Below are 21,771 nucleotides of genomic sequence, written 5' to 3'. Positions count from 1 at the left end.
GCCAGCACTGTGGTAACTGCTCTCCATAATTCTCTCTCAGTATCAGAATGATCTTGCAAGGTAGGCATTATTAACTCCATTTTACAGATAATGTAACTAAAATCTAGAAAAACGGAGTAAGAACCCTGTCACTTTGTACGGGGTTTTTTAGAACCTTGTGCCCTGGCTTGACAATGGAAGATCAGTCTGACCAAAAAACAAAAAAGAAAACAGAAAAAAAGACGGCCAAAGTTTAACAAAGAATGTGTGAAATTCCGGTGCTCACCCAATGGGGCAATAGAAGAAGTCTATTCTCTTCTCTAGAGAAGAGAAATTGAGCTGTGTAACGAATCTGTTGTAAGCATCCTGAAACGTATATTAAGTTTTAGAGCCGTTCTCATTTGGTTTGGTTTCTCTTCTCCCACCTGAACCTCGGCTCATGATGCTGGCTGGCAAGGTGATGGCAAAGCTCTCCCAAATCCCAGGAGAGGAGTTCAATCCTGGAACAGCTACAGGAACCCTGGTTAGACTGTTAGGGACTAAAGGAGATGAGTCCAGGCCAGTAAAGAGAAGGCTCAGATGGGTTCTAGTCCTGGCTGATCCTGAATTGGTTTGATTGCCAGGAAGCTGGGTTTCAGCAGGGTTTCTTACTTGGTTGGCTCTGTTCCTCAAACCTCCAACTACATAGGAGGCGAATACGGCTCTGATTATAGATTGTTTTCTTGTTACAACATTTTCCCCTCATTTTCTGGTAGGTATGAGAAACATCTAGAAAATGCCAAAAGGATTGGAATTAAAAAAGCTATTTCAGCAAACATCTCCATGGGCATAGCCTTTCTGTTAATATATGCATCATATGCGCTGGCCTTCTGGTATGGATCCACTTTGGTCATATCCAAAGAATATACTATTGGAAACGCAATGACAGTAAGTAGTTTTCCTAATATTTATAAGAAACCAAAAATATTGTTTATACATCTACCTTGTGTTTTCTTTCATACTCCTCCTTTTCAAAGAATGAGCCTGATTATAGGCTTTTTTCTTTTGGTGAATCTTTGCTCTGTCCCGTGGGCAGAGCTGGCCTTCTAGAATACTCAAGGTATAATTATGAGTTGGGGACAAAAAAGTAGCACATAGTTGGACCACTTGAGAAGCTTTACAACATATAAAAGAAAGTAAAAATTGGATGGATATATGAATGAACAAATATGGATTGGAGGCATCCTCTTTCTGCCATTGTGTTTCATTATAAAAGAAGGTAAACATTATTATAGATTGGTCATAGTATGAGAGAACGCCAAGCTTATGTAACATAAAACATCAGCTATCCAAAATATAAGATGGAAAGTTATTTTCTGTTTTTTTAGAATGAATATAGATTTTATGATTCAGAAAATAACATATACTAGTTATACAAAGGATTAGAATACAGAATTTTTAGAATTACAGATTACTTAGAATTTAATCATCCATACATACTTAATGATAACTTTTGGTGTAGATCTCCTACATCATTATATATATTTATTTTTTTTCTTTGAAAACTGGGATTATTTTATACATATCTTTTTATAACATTTTTTTAAAGGTTTATTTATTTATTTTAGAGAGAGAGTGCACGCACAAGCATGGAAAGGGGCAGAGGGAGAGGGAGAGGAGGATAATCCTCAAGCAGACTCCCTGCTAAGTGCAGAGCCTGACATGGGGCTTGATCTCAGGTCCCCAACATCATGACCTGAACCAAAATCAAGAGTCAGCCACTTAACTGACTGAACTACCAAGCACCCCTATTAACCATTTTTGTATAAACCAGCAATATTTTGTGACCATCTTTACATGTCAGTGATGATCCAAACAACATGTAACCATTCAAAGAGCAATCTTTTAAAACCTACACTTTCCTATGTTTCTTCTAAGCAGAGCATACTGATCCCAATTTGGCTCTTTGGTGACGAATGGGGACCATTAGGAAAATTAATCATCTCAAAATGTTTTCTGGAATGGTATCTTCAGATTCCATTAGGTGTTGAGGGCTATTTGCTGGATGAACTTTTGTGATTGTGGAGTGGATTTTTCCTTCCATTTCTTTTTTGTGGGGGTTGATTTTTTTTCTCATTTGGCCTCCTTTCTCGTGGTCAGCTCGGAAGCTCTCCACCTTCTCCACTTCCTCATTTGCTAAATTTTGTAAAGAAGAAAGAAGAGAGAGAGAATCCTGACTCCTCTCTCTGGCCCAGTCTCCACATTTGTACGATGTGGACAGTGACACCTCCCCAGCAGGGCTGGAGAGTGGGAGCCATGCTGCCAAGAGCACAGCCACACCCTCTGCATAAAGGACAAGAGTTCCGGTGCATGACCTTTATAACATCTACTTTGGTAGAGACTTTTCTTGCTTCCTTACTTGTTCTTATCTGTATTGCAGTCAGTGGATAGATGTTGGTGGGATATTTGAATTCTGGGGTTGTGAAGTGTTTTGCACTGTGTTCAGAGAAAAGTCAAGCTACATGTAGAAGTTTCGTCATGCCCAGAGAGAAAGGAATAATTTCTCTACATTTATGTTTTCTTCAGTTAAGTTTTGCTAATCATATGCATTCCTGAAGCTATATTCTTGGCTTTTCTCCAGTAAAAGGAAATGTGTTAATTTCTGTTTGCCATAGTATAGAATAATTGTGTTTAAAAGAATTATTAATCAGGGCACACAGGTGTGATTTAGTGATTTATATGTGAACTGTTACTTTTAATAAAAAAAAGTTATCAAAATATATATGTAAAATGCTATTTTTTTAAGGGAAATTCCACAGGCCCCAAATCTACTGTGTTTCACCTCGAGAGTTTTGTATAATTCCATGCATAGGTAGAGAAAGTCCTAACAAGTTGAATAACAATATTGATGGGCAATGTTTCCCTCTAGTGGCCATTGGCTTCAGAGTCAAGGAACTAGGTCTGAAAAACCATTCTGACTGTATTAAGTTCAGGAGAAGAACAACAGATAGTCCCACCAGCTAGACAAAGAAGGGTTTTTGAGGTCAAAGAAGCCTATTGTGCAATGAAATGTTATATTAACATCATAAATTTTGCCCTTTTGCTAAAAATTATATTTAAAGGGATAAACCTAAACTTAATCCTTAGTGTAGTAGGTGTTTCAGAGAGTCGTATTTGAGATAATAACGGGCAGCAGAATGGGGGCTTGTAACTGTTCCCCGTGTCCTTTCGCTCAGGTCTTTTTTTCAATCCTGGTGGGAGCCTTCAGCGTTGGACAGGCTGCTCCGTGCATTGACGCTTTTGCCAACGCAAGAGGAGCAGCCTACGCGATCTTCAACATCATTGATAGTGTGAGTCATTTATTTTCTCCACGGCAAAAAATTATTTGAGGCTCACATACTTAACTCTGGCTTTAGATGAAAAATCATGTGAAAATAAGAGACCTTTTCTTAGTAATGAGTGAAACAAAGTGCCTCTTCGTAATGTTTCTAAAGGTTCATCTTGAAATAATAGAACACTGATCTCATTTTGGAAAAGAACCTCTGCACCAATGTGTGATTACTAAAGTCCAGAGCAAAGATGTTTGCTTTTCTGAGTTTTTTCTTCTCTGCTCTTGCGTCTTGTAACTGGGCTAGGAATATTATGTTTTCTATACAGAGAATGAGCGGGTGGAAGAATTATTGGTGGGACCCGTAATGACAGTATATTTTGCTGCGGGTTGCCCCCTTCGAAGAAAAAAATCATTGCATGATTCATATGACTTTGAATCAACTATGATGAATGCATGCAGCAAAATAAAGAAAATCATTTTCACATATTGAAGCATGTCGTTGCATTACACAGATAAAATCCAGAATAGGTGCCTGAAATGTGGTCATGTAATCCAAGCAGATCCTCTGGTTTCATCGACCCAAGTCAGGAGAAACTTGCTCAGCTTCTGAATATATTTACAGTTTACATTGCTCCTAAATAACTTGGCCTTAACCAAGTCTTCACAACCCAAATCCATCCCATTTGCTGTTTAAGAATAAGCTCATTTTCATTAAATGCTGAAATATCTGGCTATATCAATTCTAATTCGTCTTGTTATCTCACTTGTAGAAGTACGCATATCTGACCATTTAGAAAATGTATGGGGATAGGCCAAAAACTTAAAGTGAGGCATTATAAGAAATGAAATTAATATACTCCTATGTATCAGAAAGTGTCTGATTTTTGCCAAGGAATATTTTCTTACACGCACACACACATGCACACATAGTCTACAACTAGGTTCTGTCTCTTGGGAAGGAAGTTGTGCCTTTCCAACTCCTCTTTTTGGAGATTGCTTAATCATATTCCTTAAAAGTGCAGTTGTTTGTCCTATAATGGAATAGTCATTGAGTTTTGTTTTATTTAGAATCCTAAAATTGACAGTTTTTCAGAGAGAGGACACAAACCCAACAGCATCAAAGGGAACTTGGAGTTCATTGATGTTCATTTTTCTTATCCAGCTCGAGCTGATATCAAGGTACCGTAAGTGATATTTATAAGAATTCCTAACTCAGATCGATTGTTTAATCATCGTAAAAAACCTACAGTCTCTGTTGTTTTGATATTTACATACTTTTTCCTTTTGGGGTTTTATTCCCTTATGTGATACTTTTTTCAAAATTCAAACGGAATCAGATTAGTCCCCTTTTAGGATTTAGTTGTGATTGTGTTCTTCTCTCTTTGCCCTCACAGATCTTGAAGGGCCTCAACCTGACGGTGGAGAGCGGGCAGACGGTGGCATTGGTTGGGAACAGTGGCTGCGGGAAAAGCACGACAGTGCAGCTGATACAGAGGCTCTATGACCCGGATGAGGGTAGGGTAAGTGGGAAGTTGCGTTCTCAAAGTGGCCAGCAGGGTACAAATTAGCCCTTCAAAAGTGTTTTTTCAGTAGCAAATTTGCATGTGAATCCAATTCTGGCAAAAGGCTATAGAATTGCAATCCATCTAGAAAATGCATTCAAACACGGGGACGGGTTAGAAAAATACTCAAGATGATGAAAGACAAAGAGGCTAGACAACACTCTGTTCTGTTCTAAGTAAGCATTTCATAACTCACTAACTCAACGGGAAAACAGTCATCCAGGCCACTGAGACTGTTATTTTCAAGGAATTATTGGGTTTGCTAAAAAATATTCCACATAGCAATTTTTGAGAAACTGATACTCAAGGTCACAAGAAATCTCAGGAAAATAATTCATCAAAGACGGCTGAGTTTTTTAAATGCTGGGATATCTGAAGGGAAATGTAGGGTAGTCTCTTCAAAAAATTCTGGGGACTTGTGAGACATTAAGAGCCTAGAGTAGATTTTTTTCCTTTCAAAAACTTTCTTATGAGGTGCCTGGGTGGCTCAGTCAGTTAAGCATCTGAATCTTGATCTCAGGGTTGTGAGATCAAGCCCCACATTGGTTGGGCTCCACACTAGGCACGTAGTCTACCTAAAAAATAAATAAATAAATAAATAAGATTTTTAAAAACTTTCTTATAAATTGAAACTTAAAAGTTGCAAGCAGGAAACACATACAGTCTTCACCCAGATTTACTAATTGTTCATATTTTGACCCATTTACTTTATTGTCTTCTCTCTCTCTCCACATATATAATAAATACACATGCACACACACAAGGGCATATTTTTTTCTGAACCTTTGAGACTAAGGTAAAGACCTTATACCCCTTAACCCTTACATACCGCAAAATACACTGTCTAGGAAGAAGGACATTCTCTTACATAACCACAAAACAATTATCAAAAACAGTAAACTGAATTTTAATACAATACCAGCCCACAGTATAGATTCAGATTTCCTCAGTTGTACCAATTTTAGGACATTGAGTTTACCTGATACTAAAATATATTATGAATCAAAAATTATGAAAACAGAAGATTACAAGTTACAAAGAAAAACAAACAAAAAAAGACATTAAAAGGCATTGAGATAGAACAGAGTTTTTTGGAATGAATACAGAGTTCTAGGGTACATGAATTATTTATTTATTTAACTTAACTTAATAAAATACACATTTTTGAAAAATCTGATATTATCAGGGGGAATATAATCCTATCCCCATTTACTAAAGCAAACTCTAGGTTGGTTCAAGTATAAACATTTTTCTTTATTCTTAAAAAAGAACCTAGTAAAATAGTAACCATTAAGAATACACATTTGAAAATATCTTTTTTTTTTTTAAAGATTTATTTATTTTTTTATTTATTTGACAGACAGAGATCACAAGGAGGCAGAGAGGCAGACAGAGAGAGAGGAGAAAGCAGGCTCTCCACGGAGCGGAGAGCCCGATGCGGGGCTCGATCCCAGGACCCTGGGATCATGACCTGAGCCGAAGGCAGAGGCTTTAACCCATTGAGCCACCCAGGCACCCCTGAAAATATCTTCTTTTTAAAATTATTATTGGAGTAGGAGCCCCTGGCTGACTCAGCCATTGAAACTTGTGACTCTTGATCTCCGGGTTGTGTGTTCAAGCTCCACATTGGGCATAGAGCCCAGCTAAAATTTAATAAAAAAGTTTTTTAATGTTGACTAATTGAGTTTAAATTACAAAGAAGAAAATTTTAAATAGGAAAAAAGAAAATAATTATTGGAGTAATGTATTTTTTTTAAATATACATGTCAACATGGAAAAAAGTCTTCAGAAATTCTCTCAGAGGTATGCACTTTTCACATCATGATTTAGCAATTTTCTTACTAAAATATTAAAAGTAATGTCCAGTGGTGCAATTTATTTATTTAATTTTTCCTTAAACTTTTCTTTAATTAAACATAGTAAAGCTACTATAATAGGATATGAACATAAAAATCTTTAGAGAATAAATACATACCTGTAAAATTTTTCAAGAAATGTTCAGCCTCATTTATAAATATATACAAAACCAAGCAAATGTAAGGCACCAGTTTGCATTTATTAATTAGAAAGAAACAAATTAAAATGATAAAACCCAGAGCTAGTAAATTGCAAAAAAGCAGATACATTTATATATTTTTGCTGACACTACAAATTGTTAAACTCTTTTTGGAGTGTTGTTTATTCAACCTTTATCCAGCAAATAATAAATGCCCAACATACCCCAGTCATTGTACAGGTAAGCAACTGTTATTAGAGAAATAAAAAGAAATCTTACTCTTCAGCCTGCTAACTCTACTTCTACAATGATTGTCTTTCTGTGTTCTTTGAAAGAAGTCAAGTATCTAGCAGGTGGGAAATGCTAAAGTAAATTATGGTATAGTCCATCTAGTAAAACATCATTAAGCCATCAAAATGATATGTAGACTTTGTAGGTAAATGGATACTTTTATTCAAATTTAAATAGTGATAAGCAAAAAATAATAGTATGCTAAAAATATATAACCTCCTATCACTTATAGGGAATAATCCATCCATGAAAAAACTGTATGTGTAAGATCATAAATACGCTTTTTATTTTTATTCTCGCTCATTGCTATTTGTTTGTAATTCTCATTTCTAACCACTTGTAGCCACAAAAATAACTTAAATAAGTTAATAAGTTAAATGTTAAATGGCAGCCAAGACTTTTTGTATCAAATTAAGGAGTCTGATGCTTTGGATGTCAGATGGTTTAAAATATTAAATGGAAATATTTCTTTCTTCCAGATTAATATTGATGGGCAGGATATTAGGACCTTTAATGTAAGATATCTCAGGGAAATAATTGGAGTGGTGAGTCAGGAGCCAGTGCTCTTTTCTACCACAATCGCTGAAAATATTCGTTATGGCCGTGGAAACGTCACCATGGATGAGATAAAGAAAGCTGTCAAAGAGGCCAACGCCTATGACTTTATCATGAAACTACCACAGGTAAAGGCTCTGTTAACGTCCTTGCCCTTGAAATTCAAATTTGACTTTGTGTGAGCAAGTTCTTTCTTCAAAGTTTAAGCTATGAATGTTTAAGATGTAAGGCTGTTCAACCTTCCTTGGGCAAGTCCCTTGCATTATTCAGTTGGAGGTATAAGGAGTATGGCCTGGTACAGGAATCCCATAAAACTTTATACAGAGTATATGGTACTGGTTTTTTAGAATTCAGTATTCATTGATTTTACTATAATTTGGGACTCATTACCATAGTCAAAAAGAAACTCCACATTGTCTTCATGAACCTCTAGACTCTATGGCCTTTTCTATTTAAACTACATGAGTTCCTCCATGTTTTCCGTGCTGTAGAAATTCGACACCCTGGTTGGAGACAGAGGGGCGCAGTTGAGTGGCGGACAGAAGCAGAGGATCGCCATCGCTCGGGCCCTGGTTCGCAACCCCAAGATCCTCCTGCTGGACGAGGCCACGTCAGCCCTGGACACTGAAAGCGAGGCAGAGGTTCAGGCGGCCCTGGATAAGGTCAGTCAACCTGAAACACCCGAAGGACCAGCACACTGAAGGCTTTATTGGAAATTCTTGCCGATGCTTTGTGATTCCAGATTGAAAAGCATAAATGTGAGAGCAAGTGAAGCTCTCTCCTGGGGCTTTATCGATTTCCCTTTTCTGTCAGGTCACGTGGCAAAGAGAGGTAGGTGGCCCATTAACCGTCTTGCTCTGACCAAAGTGTACTGAGCTCCAATCAGGTGTATGCAGCGAGCCACTTGGTCATGAACTCCTTGCTCGGAGGCTCTTGCTTTGATCAAAAACAGTCATGTCAAAAGAAAAAAAAAATAGTCATGTTAAAATGTCCTAAGAAAAATCTGGTTACCTAGACACCAGTCCAGATGAAAAAACAGCTCAAAATACTTACCTTATTCTGTAGAGAGGTAGTACCGTTATCTTTATTCACGAAGGTGAAAGGAAGGCCAAAGGAAGTAAAATCCAGTTTGTGTGTTTGTCTAGGCACATAAATCAGCAACACATTTTAAGGATGTTGAGCTCACATGCCCAGCTCTGGAATCTGAATCTCTCACAGTCATTTTTCAAAGCTGAAACTTCCCAGGAAGAACCTTATGCTGGGGCACTCTTGTGGTCACTGCTGATGCCATCTGTACTGAGGACCCAGGATAATAACCAGAGTCAGAGGACACCATCTCAATGGGTCTCAAAAACATAAATATCACAAATATATCTGATTTGAGAATACTTAGTAATCAAATGTGCAGGTAACTTCACAGCTTCTATCCAAACTACCTCTTGCAATTTTAGAGACAAGCTGTATGAATCTTATTTTCTCAGGAAAACTTACACCTGAATCCTCAGTAAACACTGTGTGTACACGCTATAAACTGAGGATAATCAGTGCTTCACGGTTTTTCAGATTGATATTTTGGCTTATTTTATATAACTTAATCTAATAATGATTAATGAGATGATAGTTATTCCTCACAAATTCTTGCACCAAATTATATTGCTTTCATGTATGTTAAGTCTCAGTATTAAGGAACCAAAATATAAACACAGGAAACTGGCATTTGTTTGGGTAATCAGGCATGATTTAAAGCAGGAAATTATTTTTTAACTGCATAAATTAAAACATAAAACTTAACTTATATGAGCATTCATGTGTTGACATAGACTTTTTTAGGAGACGTCAGATAGAATAAGAAAGATATTTTGGGAGGGAAAGTCGCATTCATCCCTAAAGCTTAGGTCCCAATACTTTCTAGGATACAAATATTCAATATATTAGCCCTTTCTGTGCTAAAAGAACAGAAACAGAATTATTAGAAATGTTATTTTTTGTGATATGGGTCCTATCAGAAAAATTATGGTCTTACAAGTTTTAATTGATAGACAAGTTACTTCATGCCATTTTAGCAATTTGAGTTCTCTAGGATTATGACTCACTCCCCAGTTGATAAAATTTTAGGTTTTAAAAATAGCTGATGAATCACTCGTAATTTTTTTTTAAGTCCCAAGAAAAGCCATTAGCAGATTGGGGAAGGGTTAAGAGCACAGGCTTTGGTGTAGACTGGCCAAGGCTGGAGTCTTGGCTCTCTGTCCCTTTCTAGCTGCATGATCCTGGGCAAATTAACTAACCTGTCTCTAAGCCTGAGATCTTGCAGAAGTAACTGGGGAGAAGGGGAGAAATTATGATAAGATGGTTGTAAAGATTCAGTGAAATCTTTACAATGTAAAGTTGTAATCTTTACATGTAAAGTGAAATCTTTACATGTAAAATCACTAGTGCATGCCTTGCACATTGGGAAATATGTGATAATATTAGCTGGTGCTATTTATTATTATGGTGACTGCCATTACCATGATTATTAACTATACTAACTGCAGAATTGGTAACCTATTGCTGCATAACAAACCATCCCAAATTCAGGTGTGTTTTTTTTTTAATTAATATGTGATGTATTATTTGCTTCAAGGGTATAGGTCTGTGAATCATCAGTCTTACACAATTCACAGCACTCATTATAGACATACCCTCCCCAGTGTCCATCACCCAGCCACCCCATCCCTCTAGTAACCCTCAGCTTGTTTCCTGAGATTAAGAGTCTCTTATGGTTTGTCTCCCTCCCGATCCCATCCTGTTTCATTTTTTCCTTCCCTATCCCTCCAACCTCCTACTCTGTCTCTCAAATTCCTCATATCAGGGAGATCATATGATAACTGTCTTTCTCTAATTGACTTATTTCGTTCAGCGTAATACCCTGTAGTTCCATCCATGTCATTGCAAATGGCAAGATTTCATTTCTTTTGATGGCTGCATAGTATTCCATTGTATATATACACCACACCTTCTTTATCCATTCATCTTTTGATGGACATCTAGATTCTTTCCATAGTTTGGCTATTGTGGACATTGCTGCTATAAACATTCAGGTGCCTGTGCCCCTTCAGATCACTACATTTGTATCTTTAGGGTAAATACCCAGTAGTGCGATTGCTGGGTCGTAGGGTAGCTCCATTTTTAACTTTTTGAGGAACCTCCATGCTGTTTTCCAGAGTGGCTGCACCAGCTTGCATTCCCACCAACAGTGTAGTAGCATTCTCCTTTTTCCACATCCTCACCCAAATTCAGTCTTAAACCAATAATTCTGTGGATTGGCTGGGTGGATCTTTTGCTGTTTTCACCTGAACATATTGTTGACTCTACCTGGAGGATTGACTTAGCTAAAATAGTCCAAGACGGCCTTACTCCCATACAGGCTGTTGACTGGGCTTCTCATGTGGCTTCCCATTCTGGTACTAATACTCATACAATAGACTAGCCTGGCTGCCTTCTACGGCCTTCTCAGGACATTGTCCCAAGGCAGAAGCTAGAAGACATCTATAGGCTTAGACTCCAGGACTCACACAATGTCCCTTTCATCACATTCTGTTGGTCCCAGCAAGCCACAGGGCAGCCCAGACTGAAGGAATGAGGAGACAGAGTCCACCACCTCTTGATGAGTGAGCTCTAAAGTGTCCACGACCATATTTAACCTTCCACAGCACACTCTGTCCCACAATCACTCACCCTTCTCCCACATGCAAGATAAATTCACCTCTTCCCAATACCCTCAAAATTTTCACACAGCTATGACATCAGGTTCAAAGTCCAGTACCTGAAGATCTGTATGGGTCCAGATATGGACGGATTCTTCATTATGCTCATCTTGATCCAGAGATCTGTGAACTCAAGAGACAAGTTGTCTTCCACACACACCCCCAACATGCAATGTTGATGCAAGAACAGGATAATAATAGTCACTCCCATTCAAAAATTGGAACAGGAAGCACATAGCAGTTACCGGCCCATAGTATTCGTGAAGTGCAGTCAGGTGCATGTAGCCAGTTACCCCACTGCCCCAGGGAAAGGGCTTGCTCCTTGATTAAGGTTCCGTCCCACCCCCAGCAGTGGAGTGGTCTCCTTGGCTTTGGGCTCTACCCTCTGGGCTCTTAGATCCTCTCTCTGAGAGATCTTTCCTTTGTGATAGACATGGCCTGTGTCTGCAGCTGAATAACTTTCTCAGAATGCTTTCTACCCACAGAAATTTGGGATCTGCGAGCCTCTATGTTTTCAATTTTCTCAGTCTCCTTCACTGCAAGCCAGTAGACACTCTTAAAGACTGTGAGCTTGCTTGGAATCTGACCATGGCTCACTCAAGCCCCAAAACCTACATCTATAATTTTTTTTCCAAAATGAATCTCTACTTTGGACCATGTGTGAAGCTGCCATGAGAAAAACCTTAAGAGTCTCTGGAGCCCTTTTATGTAGCTGTGGGTGTCTACCAGAATCTGCCTTAAATGTCTCAGAGATTTTTAACAAAAAAATCTTGTACTCACACACTGATTGGATCTTTGACTTCATTTCACTGGATGACTAACAATTCATTCCCCAACCAAGCAGGCACTGGATCTCCTGTTTCCTCTAGATTTGCCCTGCAAGCCAAATAGCTCCTTCTTAAGTTCCCGTAGCTTGTAACAAAGAGCCGGCGGAACCCCACTGGCATGGCAACATTCTATTTAGAGATCTCTAGAATCTTCTTGGCCAGATGTACAAGTGCAGTAGATAAAATACCCTTCTTTCAAGTGACTGCAGGACACGTTCTTCTCCAGGTACTCCAAGGCTGTATAATGCAGGTTACCCTCTTTCCAGGCTCCAGTAGCAACATCCTTACTTTTCTTCCAGGCTTTTGAGATTTCTGCATCAGCTGCTTTAAGTCAAAACTTAGGGAGACAGCTGGTGTTGTTCCTCTGTTGGTTTTCCTAGTCTCCCTTAGGCAGCTACTTTCAGCTCAGGGTCCGCTGGGCTTGTACGTTCAAGATGGCCTCATTCTTGTGCCTGGCAGTTGGTAATGGCTGTTACCTGAGGCCGCTCAGTTCTGCCCATGAGGCTTCTCATCTTCCAGTAGATTAAACAAGCTTCCTTTTACTGTGGTTTCAAGGTAGCAAATCTAAGGCCTCCTGAAGCCCAGGTTCTAGAAATTGCCAAGTGTCAATTCCTTCACTTTTTTTTTTTTCCTTGGTCAAAACAAGTCACAAGGCCTGCCCAGATTTGAGGAGATGGAGAAATAAACTTCACCTCTGGATGGAGTGTTTGTGGCCATGTTTAATGAACGGTCGTTGCTATGACTACTTTATAATCTACCTAATTACTCCATGCTTTGCAAGATAAGCAAGCTGATCTATTTTGCAAACAATATATAACATCTTTAAAAGGGAAATCCTTTATTACTGCACCTCCCTCAATGATCCTAGTCAGTCACTTGGGCCAGTCATTCTAAGGTCCCGATGATATTTTAACAATGACAAGTTGACTTTGTAATTTATTATTTTTCCTCTGAGGAACATAAGGATATAGCACTATTATATCTATTGCTGTTTGTCCCTGATTACCCATCCTGTAAGAATAATATTTTTCTTTTGTGAATTCTTTATACATTTATCAATACCTTGGCACCAATTTGTTGTAGTTATTTATTTATTATATATATTTATTTATATGACTCCTCTCTCCTAGAAAGATTAAATCCTCTAGGAGGCAGAATTAATAAATGGTTCATGTTTATATCTCTCTTTTTTTTTTTAAAGTAAGCTCTACGCCCAATGTGGGGCTTGAACTCAGGACCCTGAGATCGAGAGTCAGGTGCTCTACTGACTGAGCCAGCCAGGTGCCCCTGTGTTTATATATTTTTAACACTTAATCAGCGCCATGCATATAGTAGATTCTATATAAGTTTTTACTGAATTGATTACCATGCTCCAGCTCATTGAAATAATACTTGTCTACATAAAAAAAATATTTAAGGACTCTATCAGCTGTTGACTCAAAGATAGCTACTATTTATCAAAAGAAACAATAGGTTTTTCTATATAAGATCTTAAAGAATACAAATGCAGGTTTGTTATTATGGTTTTTATTTATTTATTTTTTTAAAAGATTTTATTTACTTGAGAGACAGAGACAGAGATAGCAAGAGAGAGCATAAGCGGGGAGGAGAGGGAGAAGCAGGCTCCCCCCTGAGCAGGGAGCCCGATGCAGGACTCGATCCCAGGACTCTGAGATCATGACCTGAGCTGAAGGCAGATGCCTAACCAACTGCGCCAGCCAGGCATCCCGTTATTATGGTTTTTAAATGAAAGTCAATAGTCACAAGGTTTCATACCTACATGACTCTTCTACTCACAGTGTTACCATACTGGAGGGGCAAGAGAAAAATAAAAATTAGCCTCCATGTGATTTTATCAAATGATTCCAAAGGTTTCATTTTATGTCCTCCCCCCTGCCCCAGCCTCCGCCTCCTTTTCCCTCAGAAGTTCCAGAAAGGCTAGTGGATTAATATTCCCTTTGTTTGGACCTGCCTTTTATCCCTGCACATCCAACATTAGCAGAAGGTCTAAATTTCTTAACAGTTGGTATCCTTGAATCTAGGATATTTACTTGCCAATGTTTTTTCATCATTGGAACATCTGAGAGCTCTGCAAAAAAATCTCTTTGTGTCAAATCTCTACTCTGGCCAGAATTTCGTGGGTGACACTTGCTAACTTTTAAATTTACCAACATTTCCTTTGTTTCTCCTACATATCAATCATTTGCTCACAAGTCTGACTATAATTCCTCTGGAATTTTTTTTTAATGTTGACATAATATCAACCTATGGTTATCATAATATTAACATAGCCATTGTTAGCAATTTACTCATCATGATTAGTATCATGAATATGATTAGAATAATAAAATTATTTCCTACATGCCTTATCATACATAGACCAAGACATGCAACTTCCACATCGACAAATACATATGAACATTTTTGGGGGCCTAGGTACTAAAATCTGAACAGTCGGAAATGTTATCCAATAGAGAACAATGCTCTAGTCTCTGTTTTTTTCTATGGTTTAACTCTTTTATACTTATTTAAACATAGTTGATGGTGGTAATGTTACTGTAAGGACTGATGGAGAAAGACCACATTATTTTTTTCCAGGTGATTAAAGAGTTGGTCCATACCATTTATTGTACAATCTACCCTTTTCTCGACTGATGCCTTATTTATCATATACTAATTCTTAAATGTTTTATGTCTATTTCTGGACTCTCTATTTTGGTTTATTGATCAAATTGCCTATTCACTGATAGCTTCCTCTGGATTCTATTTAATTACTATTTTAAGTAGCCTTTTATGTGTAATATCTGGTGAAGGTATTCCCCTCTTGTTATCTTCTTTTTCAGAATTTTCATGGCTGTTCTTTGTTAATAAAAAATTGAGATATAACTCATATACCATGAAGTTCACCCTTTTGAAATGTACAAGTCACTAATTTTTAGTATACTCACAAGATTTTGCAACCATCACCACTAATTGCAGAAGATTTTCATCATCCCCAAAGGAAACCTTGTACCTGTTAGCAGGTCACTCCCCATTCCATACTCACCCCAGCCCTTGACAACCACTAAATCTACTTTCTGTCTCTATGGGTTTGCCTATTTTGGAAATTTCATATAAATGGAATCACAATGCATGACCTTCTGTAACTGATTTCTTTCTTTTAGTGTAATGTTTTCAGAGTCCATCCATAGTCAAGCCTGTATCAGAATGTCGTACCTTTTTATGGCCCAATAATATTCCATTGCGTGGATATACTTCATTTTGTTTGTCTTTTGATTAACGGATGAATATGTGCATTGTTCCCACTTTTGGACTATTATGGATCTCAGCTGTCATTTTTAATTTGCATTTTTAACTACTTAGGTGAATTAAGCTATACTCTAATAACCACCCTAACCTTGTGGTTTTATTGCCTCAGAGTAGGAGTGGTCTTAAGAAGCTATAGCCTGACAGAGCTAAGAGTATCAAAAAGAATAACCTTCATTAATGATATAACATGAGTAATTTGATGAGCACTTTCCAAGGTTAAAAGCCCATTGATAAACCCACCAAGCCAACATATGAGTTCACAGAACTACTTAACGGGATGATTTGCAGATTTTTGCATGCATAACACTCACCTGGGGCACTGTTAAAAAGCAAAGTTACTGGGGCGCCTGGATGGCTCAGTGGGTTAAAGCCTCTGCCTTCGGCTCAGGTCATGATCCCAGGGTCCTGGGATTGAGCCTCACATCGGGCTCTCTGCTCTGCGGGGAGCCTGCTTCCGCCTCTCTCTCTGCCTGCTTCTCTGCCTATTTGTGATCTCTGTCTGTCAAATAAATAAATAAAAAATCTTAAAAAAAAAAAAAAGAGCAAAGTTACTGGCCCCACTGCAGGGGTAGTGACGTAGACGGTCCCTGAACTATAATTTAAACCATGTGCTCCCCAAGTACATTGTCATCTAAATTGCTTGCATGCAGCCCATCAGAATTACAGCTAAAATCAGATTCCCCAAAACAAACCCTCCAGAAGTGCCCCGGAGAAGGCTGCATTTGACATAACCAACAAGGAAGGCTCCTCAGACAAGTATGAAAACACCTGAGAAAGGTCAGACCTTCTCTTGTTTTTTCTTGGGCAAGCCTACACTACCGTGAGCCTCCAGAATTACCCCCATCCTCGTACTGGAGGGGTTGGCCTCCTTTCTGGTCCAGAACTCAAGCCTCACCTTAGCCTCCCGTGGATGAGGGTGCCCGTGCGCCCCGCCCGCAGGGCAATCTGCTCTCATCTGCTGCTCACACGTGCATCCACGTGCGGAGCCGTGCGTGCTCCTGGGCCTGCTAAAGCCTGCAGCGTCGCGTCCGTCCTCCCTTTCAGGCCAGAGAAGGCCGGACCACCATCGTGATAGCCCATCGGCTGTCCACCATCCGAAACGCAGACGTCATCGCTGGGTTTGAAGATGGCGTCATTGTGGAGCAAGGAAGCCACAGGGAGCTGATGAAGAAGGAAGGCGTGTACTTCAAGCTTGTTAACATGCAGGTATGTGCGTCCCAGGATTTTGTTTTCTGCTCAGTAGGGTGTTCTTTGTATCATCAAAACATCAGGCAGCTAATGCCATGCTGAGAAATAGAAAGCTTCAGGAAGATACTGAAAGCGTATGTCTGAAACTCGAATTCAGAATCAGCCAAAGAATCCCGAGAGAGAGAGAGGTGAGGGAGGAGGAAAGTAAAGGAAGGCGTCAAAAACATTTCAAATTTATTTCTCAGGACAGAGATCCTTAATTGCCTGGGGAATGTGTTCAAGCTAGTGGGTCCTTTCCACCGTAAGACTACGGACCATCCGAGAAGCGGCAGGAGCCAGAGATGCCAGGAACTCCCGTGGTTAGAGGAGGTCCTATGTGACTTTTAAAATGCTTCCTAGATGACCCTAACAAAACCAGCAGCAGGAGTCATGACTCTAGGAAGTGAATAGAGCGCTCTTCTTTTTAAAAAAATCATTCACTCTAGTTCCTAAAACAGGTAATATTGATAATCGTCGGTTTCTATTACAATTATATTATGCTTACTTGTGCAACTTTGCAAAATAATTAAGCTAGAAATGTTTTTTCTATAAACATTCTTATATCAAAGCAAAAGTTGGGTACTTAGTTTTTTTCCCAGTATTTCTCTAAGTATTCTTAAGATTATTTGTTTGAGAGAGAGAGTGTGCATGTGTAAGCACAAGAGGCGGGTGGAGGTGCAAAGGGAGGGGCAGAGGGAGAGAATCTCCAGCAGACTCTCCTCTGAGCTCAGGGCTCAAACTCACCACCCTGATCATAACCTGAGCTGAAATCAAGAGTCAGACGCTTAACCAGCTTCAGCAATTTATTACACATTATTATAATGGATTGCTGAGTACCCATTAAAATGTTAGCATCCAGATGATCTATATCTGAAATGTTAAGAAAAAAAGTACCCATGCATATACTACTTATGGTTATATTTATAGAAGTATATATTTTTGCTTTGATATGAGAATGTTAATAGAACAACTATTTCTAGCTTAATTATTTTGCAAAGTTGCACAAGTAAGCATAATACAACAGTAATACAAACCAACAATTATCAATATTACCTGTTTTAGGAACTAGAGTGAAACTCTGGTTAGTGAAACTACCAAATGAAATGATGGAAAGTCTTACAACTCTTGCTTCAGTTTTCCAGAGAAGGTTTTCTGGCAGGAGGGGAGTAATTATCGTGTTTTTCACTAATGATTTCCATATGGCCTAGCCATCACAGGGTCTTCATCATTTCTCTCATTAAAAAAATAAGTATAATGTTCCTTTAATTCAGTTTTAGTTTTCATTTGTTAATGGTCCCTACGGCTCTGCAGTTTTGCCTGTCAAATGTGGTAACCACTTTCTCCCCTGGCTGGCTGCTTCTGTGCCCCGGAAAGAATGACCTTCTATTCCCACCGGCACGTAGGTTCGGAAGCCACCGAGGCTGCCAAGAGGATGAGGACAGCTCTGACGTTTCTATATCATCCCCTTTTCTTTCCTAGAAAAGAAATAGCCTTTCTTTCCTAGAAAAAGATGTACAATTGAAGACTGAACAGTGTCCTGTGATAGATGACGCCTGTCACCAACTAAGCAGTGGTTTTAGCAAGTCCTTCCTGGTTCACGGAGGAGAGCAATGCCCCAAGATTACTAGTTGCTCATGTGGCCACCAGCACTGACAGTCTGTGATTCTTAGTCCCCTTGAACTTGGCCACCTTGGCACTCACATGTTTCCCACTTCTGGTTTACACTTTGCCTCACCATTTATTTGTTGGTGCTGGTGCAGAGATGGAGGAAAGAGCTTCAGTGAGCCTGGGTGTTCACTAAATGCTCACACCAACATGCTGCTTTTTCCTCTAGTCCCAAAGACTGACCAACCTAGTGTCAGAAAAACCTTGTCTCGGTTTTGTTTTTAAGTAGAATGTTTATTGCTTTTTCATTAGGTAGACTCTTGGCTCTTCACTGTTTCTTTTAAATGTATTTCTTTTCCTGATTATAAATATAATGCATTCTTATTTTTAAAACTCTAAGCATTTAAAAGAAAAAAAACTCAAACATGAATATCTTAGAAATTTGAGAGACTCTTATAATCCAAACCCTTGTTGATAAGCACTACCAGCCACTTGGTATTTATTTTTCATCTTTCCCAACCTTAAAGAGTTAAACAGTATTTCCAGATTTCTTTCATTATTTATGAGATTATCTTTTCGCATGTTCATTGGCCATTTGTATTTTTTCCTCTGTTAAAGCATCTTTTCCTATTTTAGGCCATTTTTCTGTTGGGTTGTTCATGATATTGACTTATAAGAACTCCTGGCTTAAAGAGGAAATACACTCTTGCGTGTATTAGAGATATTTTTCCTGCCCTTTTTTTTTTTTTTTTTTTTTAAGAGAGAGTGGGGAGAGAAAAAGTACACATGTGAGGAGGGTAAGTGGCGGAGAGAAAGAGATACTCTCAAGCAGATTCCCCACTGACCAGGAAACCTGTCACAGACTATCCCACTACCCTGAGATCATGACCTGAGCAGAAATCAAGAGGCAGATGCTTAATTGACTTAGCCACCTATGTGCCCCTGCTTTGTTCTTTTAATTTTGCTTTGTAGTTTGTTTGGCTACCATTAAAAAAAACGAAAAACAAAAACTTTAAAATCATATGTAATTGTATTATCATTTTTTCCCGTTTCATATGTGCAGGATTTGTAGTTGTTTTTAGAAAGGATATTCACCCATATTTTCTTTCAATATTTATTGTTTTACTTTTTAAAATTAAATATTTGAGCCAGCTGAGGTATATTCAGGTGTAAGAAATAAGGGCTATCAGTTTTAAATAAATACTTTTCATCACCTGGTAAAAGTGGCCATTTTGACTTTAGAACTCAGTGAACTCAGCACCCACCAAATGAGGGCTTCAGGTAAGGCACAGAAAAAACTATTATGGGAGAGAGAGGGGGATTCTTCATTTGGTCACAGAAGGCTAAAATCAGAGTGGGCTTATTGGAAGAACTGTTCATTTTGATGGATTCTTTGATAGCATAGAGAAGATAACAAAAGAAGGAAAAGAACGGGCATTCACAAGAGGTGGTCCAGTTTGACTTGCCATGAGCTAGAATTCGGGGGAGCCAGGCTTGAGCATACGATGAGGACCTGTGGAAGATTTTTTGAGCTGGGATGTGATTTGAGCACAACTGCTCTTCAGGAAAATAAATCTGGTAACAGTGTGGGAGTGGATGGAAGTAAGGACGCAGGAATTAGAAGACTAGGGCTTTAGGTTGGTTTGGGTTGGGAGATGGTAGAAAACAGCTCCAATTATAAGCAAGCAAGGAAGTCCACCATGCAGAACCGCAGAACGTGTCACTGTCCTGTGGTTCAAGGCACATGGGCAATGTTTTGTCGGCTATCAAAAGCACAGCTGGAATGCTAGAATGGGATAATACACAGAGCTTTCGAGAGGCTACTGTAGGTGCAGTAAGGACTTGTCATAGGCTTGGGTCTGGGGACAGGACCTGAAGAAAAGGAGCAAGAACATGACATCACTACAGTAACTCAGGTTCTGGATAAACCATTAAGAGTTTTAGACCCAAAGTTAGCCGCCAGCGAGGTTGACTTGATGTTCCTCACCAGGCATTGAGCTGGAGGTCGGAAAATTTCCCTGCCCCTGCCCCTTTAAGGACAGAATTGATCCCATTGAAGCTTAGCCTGCAGGTGGGGTCACCAGGGGTGAGATGAGTCTGAGCGGGGATATAAGGAAAAATATGAATGCACTCAGCCAGTCAGGGAAAGCAGTTTAATTGCCTCCCATGGGGAGTGACCAGCTTTTTCCTTGTTTGTAGCTTTAAAAATTACCCTTGGGAATAGTTCTATTTATTCTTCTTCCCGCTGGTGGTGGTCATGAATTGTTCCCTGCATTCTTGAGTGCAGAGAAAATTCCTGTGTACCTGCTGGATGATGGAAAACTTGCCTTTTAATTCTTAGGAAATACTTTTATTCTCCAGTTTTTATATTGTTCAAGTGAGATTTAGCTTTTGTGTCCTTTTAACACAACTTCTCTGTGTTGAAACACTTCTTGACGGTCTTAGAGCTAATCTTGATTGAGAAGCTGTTAGGAAATGGACAAGTCGTGGCACATGTAATATTCAGTATGGCTTTATGGGTCTAAATTTGGACGTTACATCCATCTGAAGACACACACAAGGACACAACTTAACATTTTCTTTTCAGACGTCAGGAAACCAGGTCCAATCAGGAGAATTTGACCTTGAACTAAATAATGAAAAGGCTGCCGCGGATATGGCTCCAAATGGCTGGAAATCTTGCCTATTTAGGAATTCTACTCGTAAAAGCCTTAGGAATTCACGGAAATATCAGAATGGTCTTGATGTGGAAGCCAAAGAACTTGTAAGTTGTTTTTCACTTAAATCTTTTGTGGTAGAGTTTTGTTGTTAAAATTCCTACATTTGCTAGTATATTGCAGGTACAGATGATTGATTCCCACTCTGAATGATACCCTTCCTGGAAAAAAGGAAATATGAACTTTTAAATGCATTTAGCAATGAATTAAAATCAATTCCAATTAAAAGTGGATTTCCTGTTTTGGGGGGGATAGATTGAGAAACTTAGTCTTTGTGTTTAGATGTTTAAATGTAGATATTCCATTCATCTTTGAGATCCAGAGATAAAGCTTAAGTGAAGGGCCCTGATATCTGCACTCTGTTAGGAACGATGACCTCTGATGGTCTATGCTGAAAAGCCAGAATAACATCATTTCAAACCAATGAAGAGTTTCCATTTCTTTCACCTAAGAAAGTCTCAGTGGTAAGAAACCCAAGGCTAGTGTGGTGGTGTCCCCCCAGTTCCCTTGGATTCATGCTCCTCTCATTCTTATCTTCACTATGCTTGTGTCTGATCTTCGTCCTCAAGGATCTAAAAGGGCTTCTGAAGCTCCAGCCATAACAACCATCGTCCAGCCAGCAGGAAGAAACAAAGAGATTTTCCAGA

At 38.9% G+C, this 21,771-nt stretch overlaps 1 protein-coding gene across 6 annotated transcripts in view; it reads left to right on the top strand.

Annotated features, from left to right (window-relative positions):
• ABCB4 (ATP binding cassette subfamily B member 4) overlaps positions 1-21,771 on the top strand; it is a 64,770-nt gene that overhangs the window by 19,569 nt on the left and 23,430 nt on the right. For all 6 annotated transcript variants that reach the window (XM_080818355.1, XM_080818354.1, XM_080818353.1 and 3 more), the window contains 8 exons: positions 735-906; positions 3,195-3,308; positions 4,358-4,468; positions 4,684-4,809; positions 7,618-7,821; positions 8,185-8,355; positions 16,620-16,781; positions 20,995-21,171. In XM_080818355.1, coding sequence (XP_080674481.1) covers positions 735-906; positions 3,195-3,308; positions 4,358-4,468; positions 4,684-4,809; positions 7,618-7,821; positions 8,185-8,355; positions 16,620-16,781; positions 20,995-21,171 — 1,237 coding nt within the window. The remainder of the gene's footprint in view (positions 1-734; positions 907-3,194; positions 3,309-4,357; positions 4,469-4,683; positions 4,810-7,617; positions 7,822-8,184; positions 8,356-16,619; positions 16,782-20,994; positions 21,172-21,771) is intronic.

The sequence above is a fragment of the Martes martes genome (assembly GCF_963455335.1).
Source record: "Martes martes genome assembly, chromosome: 11".
NCBI lineage: Eukaryota > Metazoa > Chordata > Mammalia > Carnivora > Mustelidae > Martes > Martes martes.
Note: the sequence above shows the minus strand (reverse complement) of the source record. Positions and strands in the feature narration are given on the sequence as shown.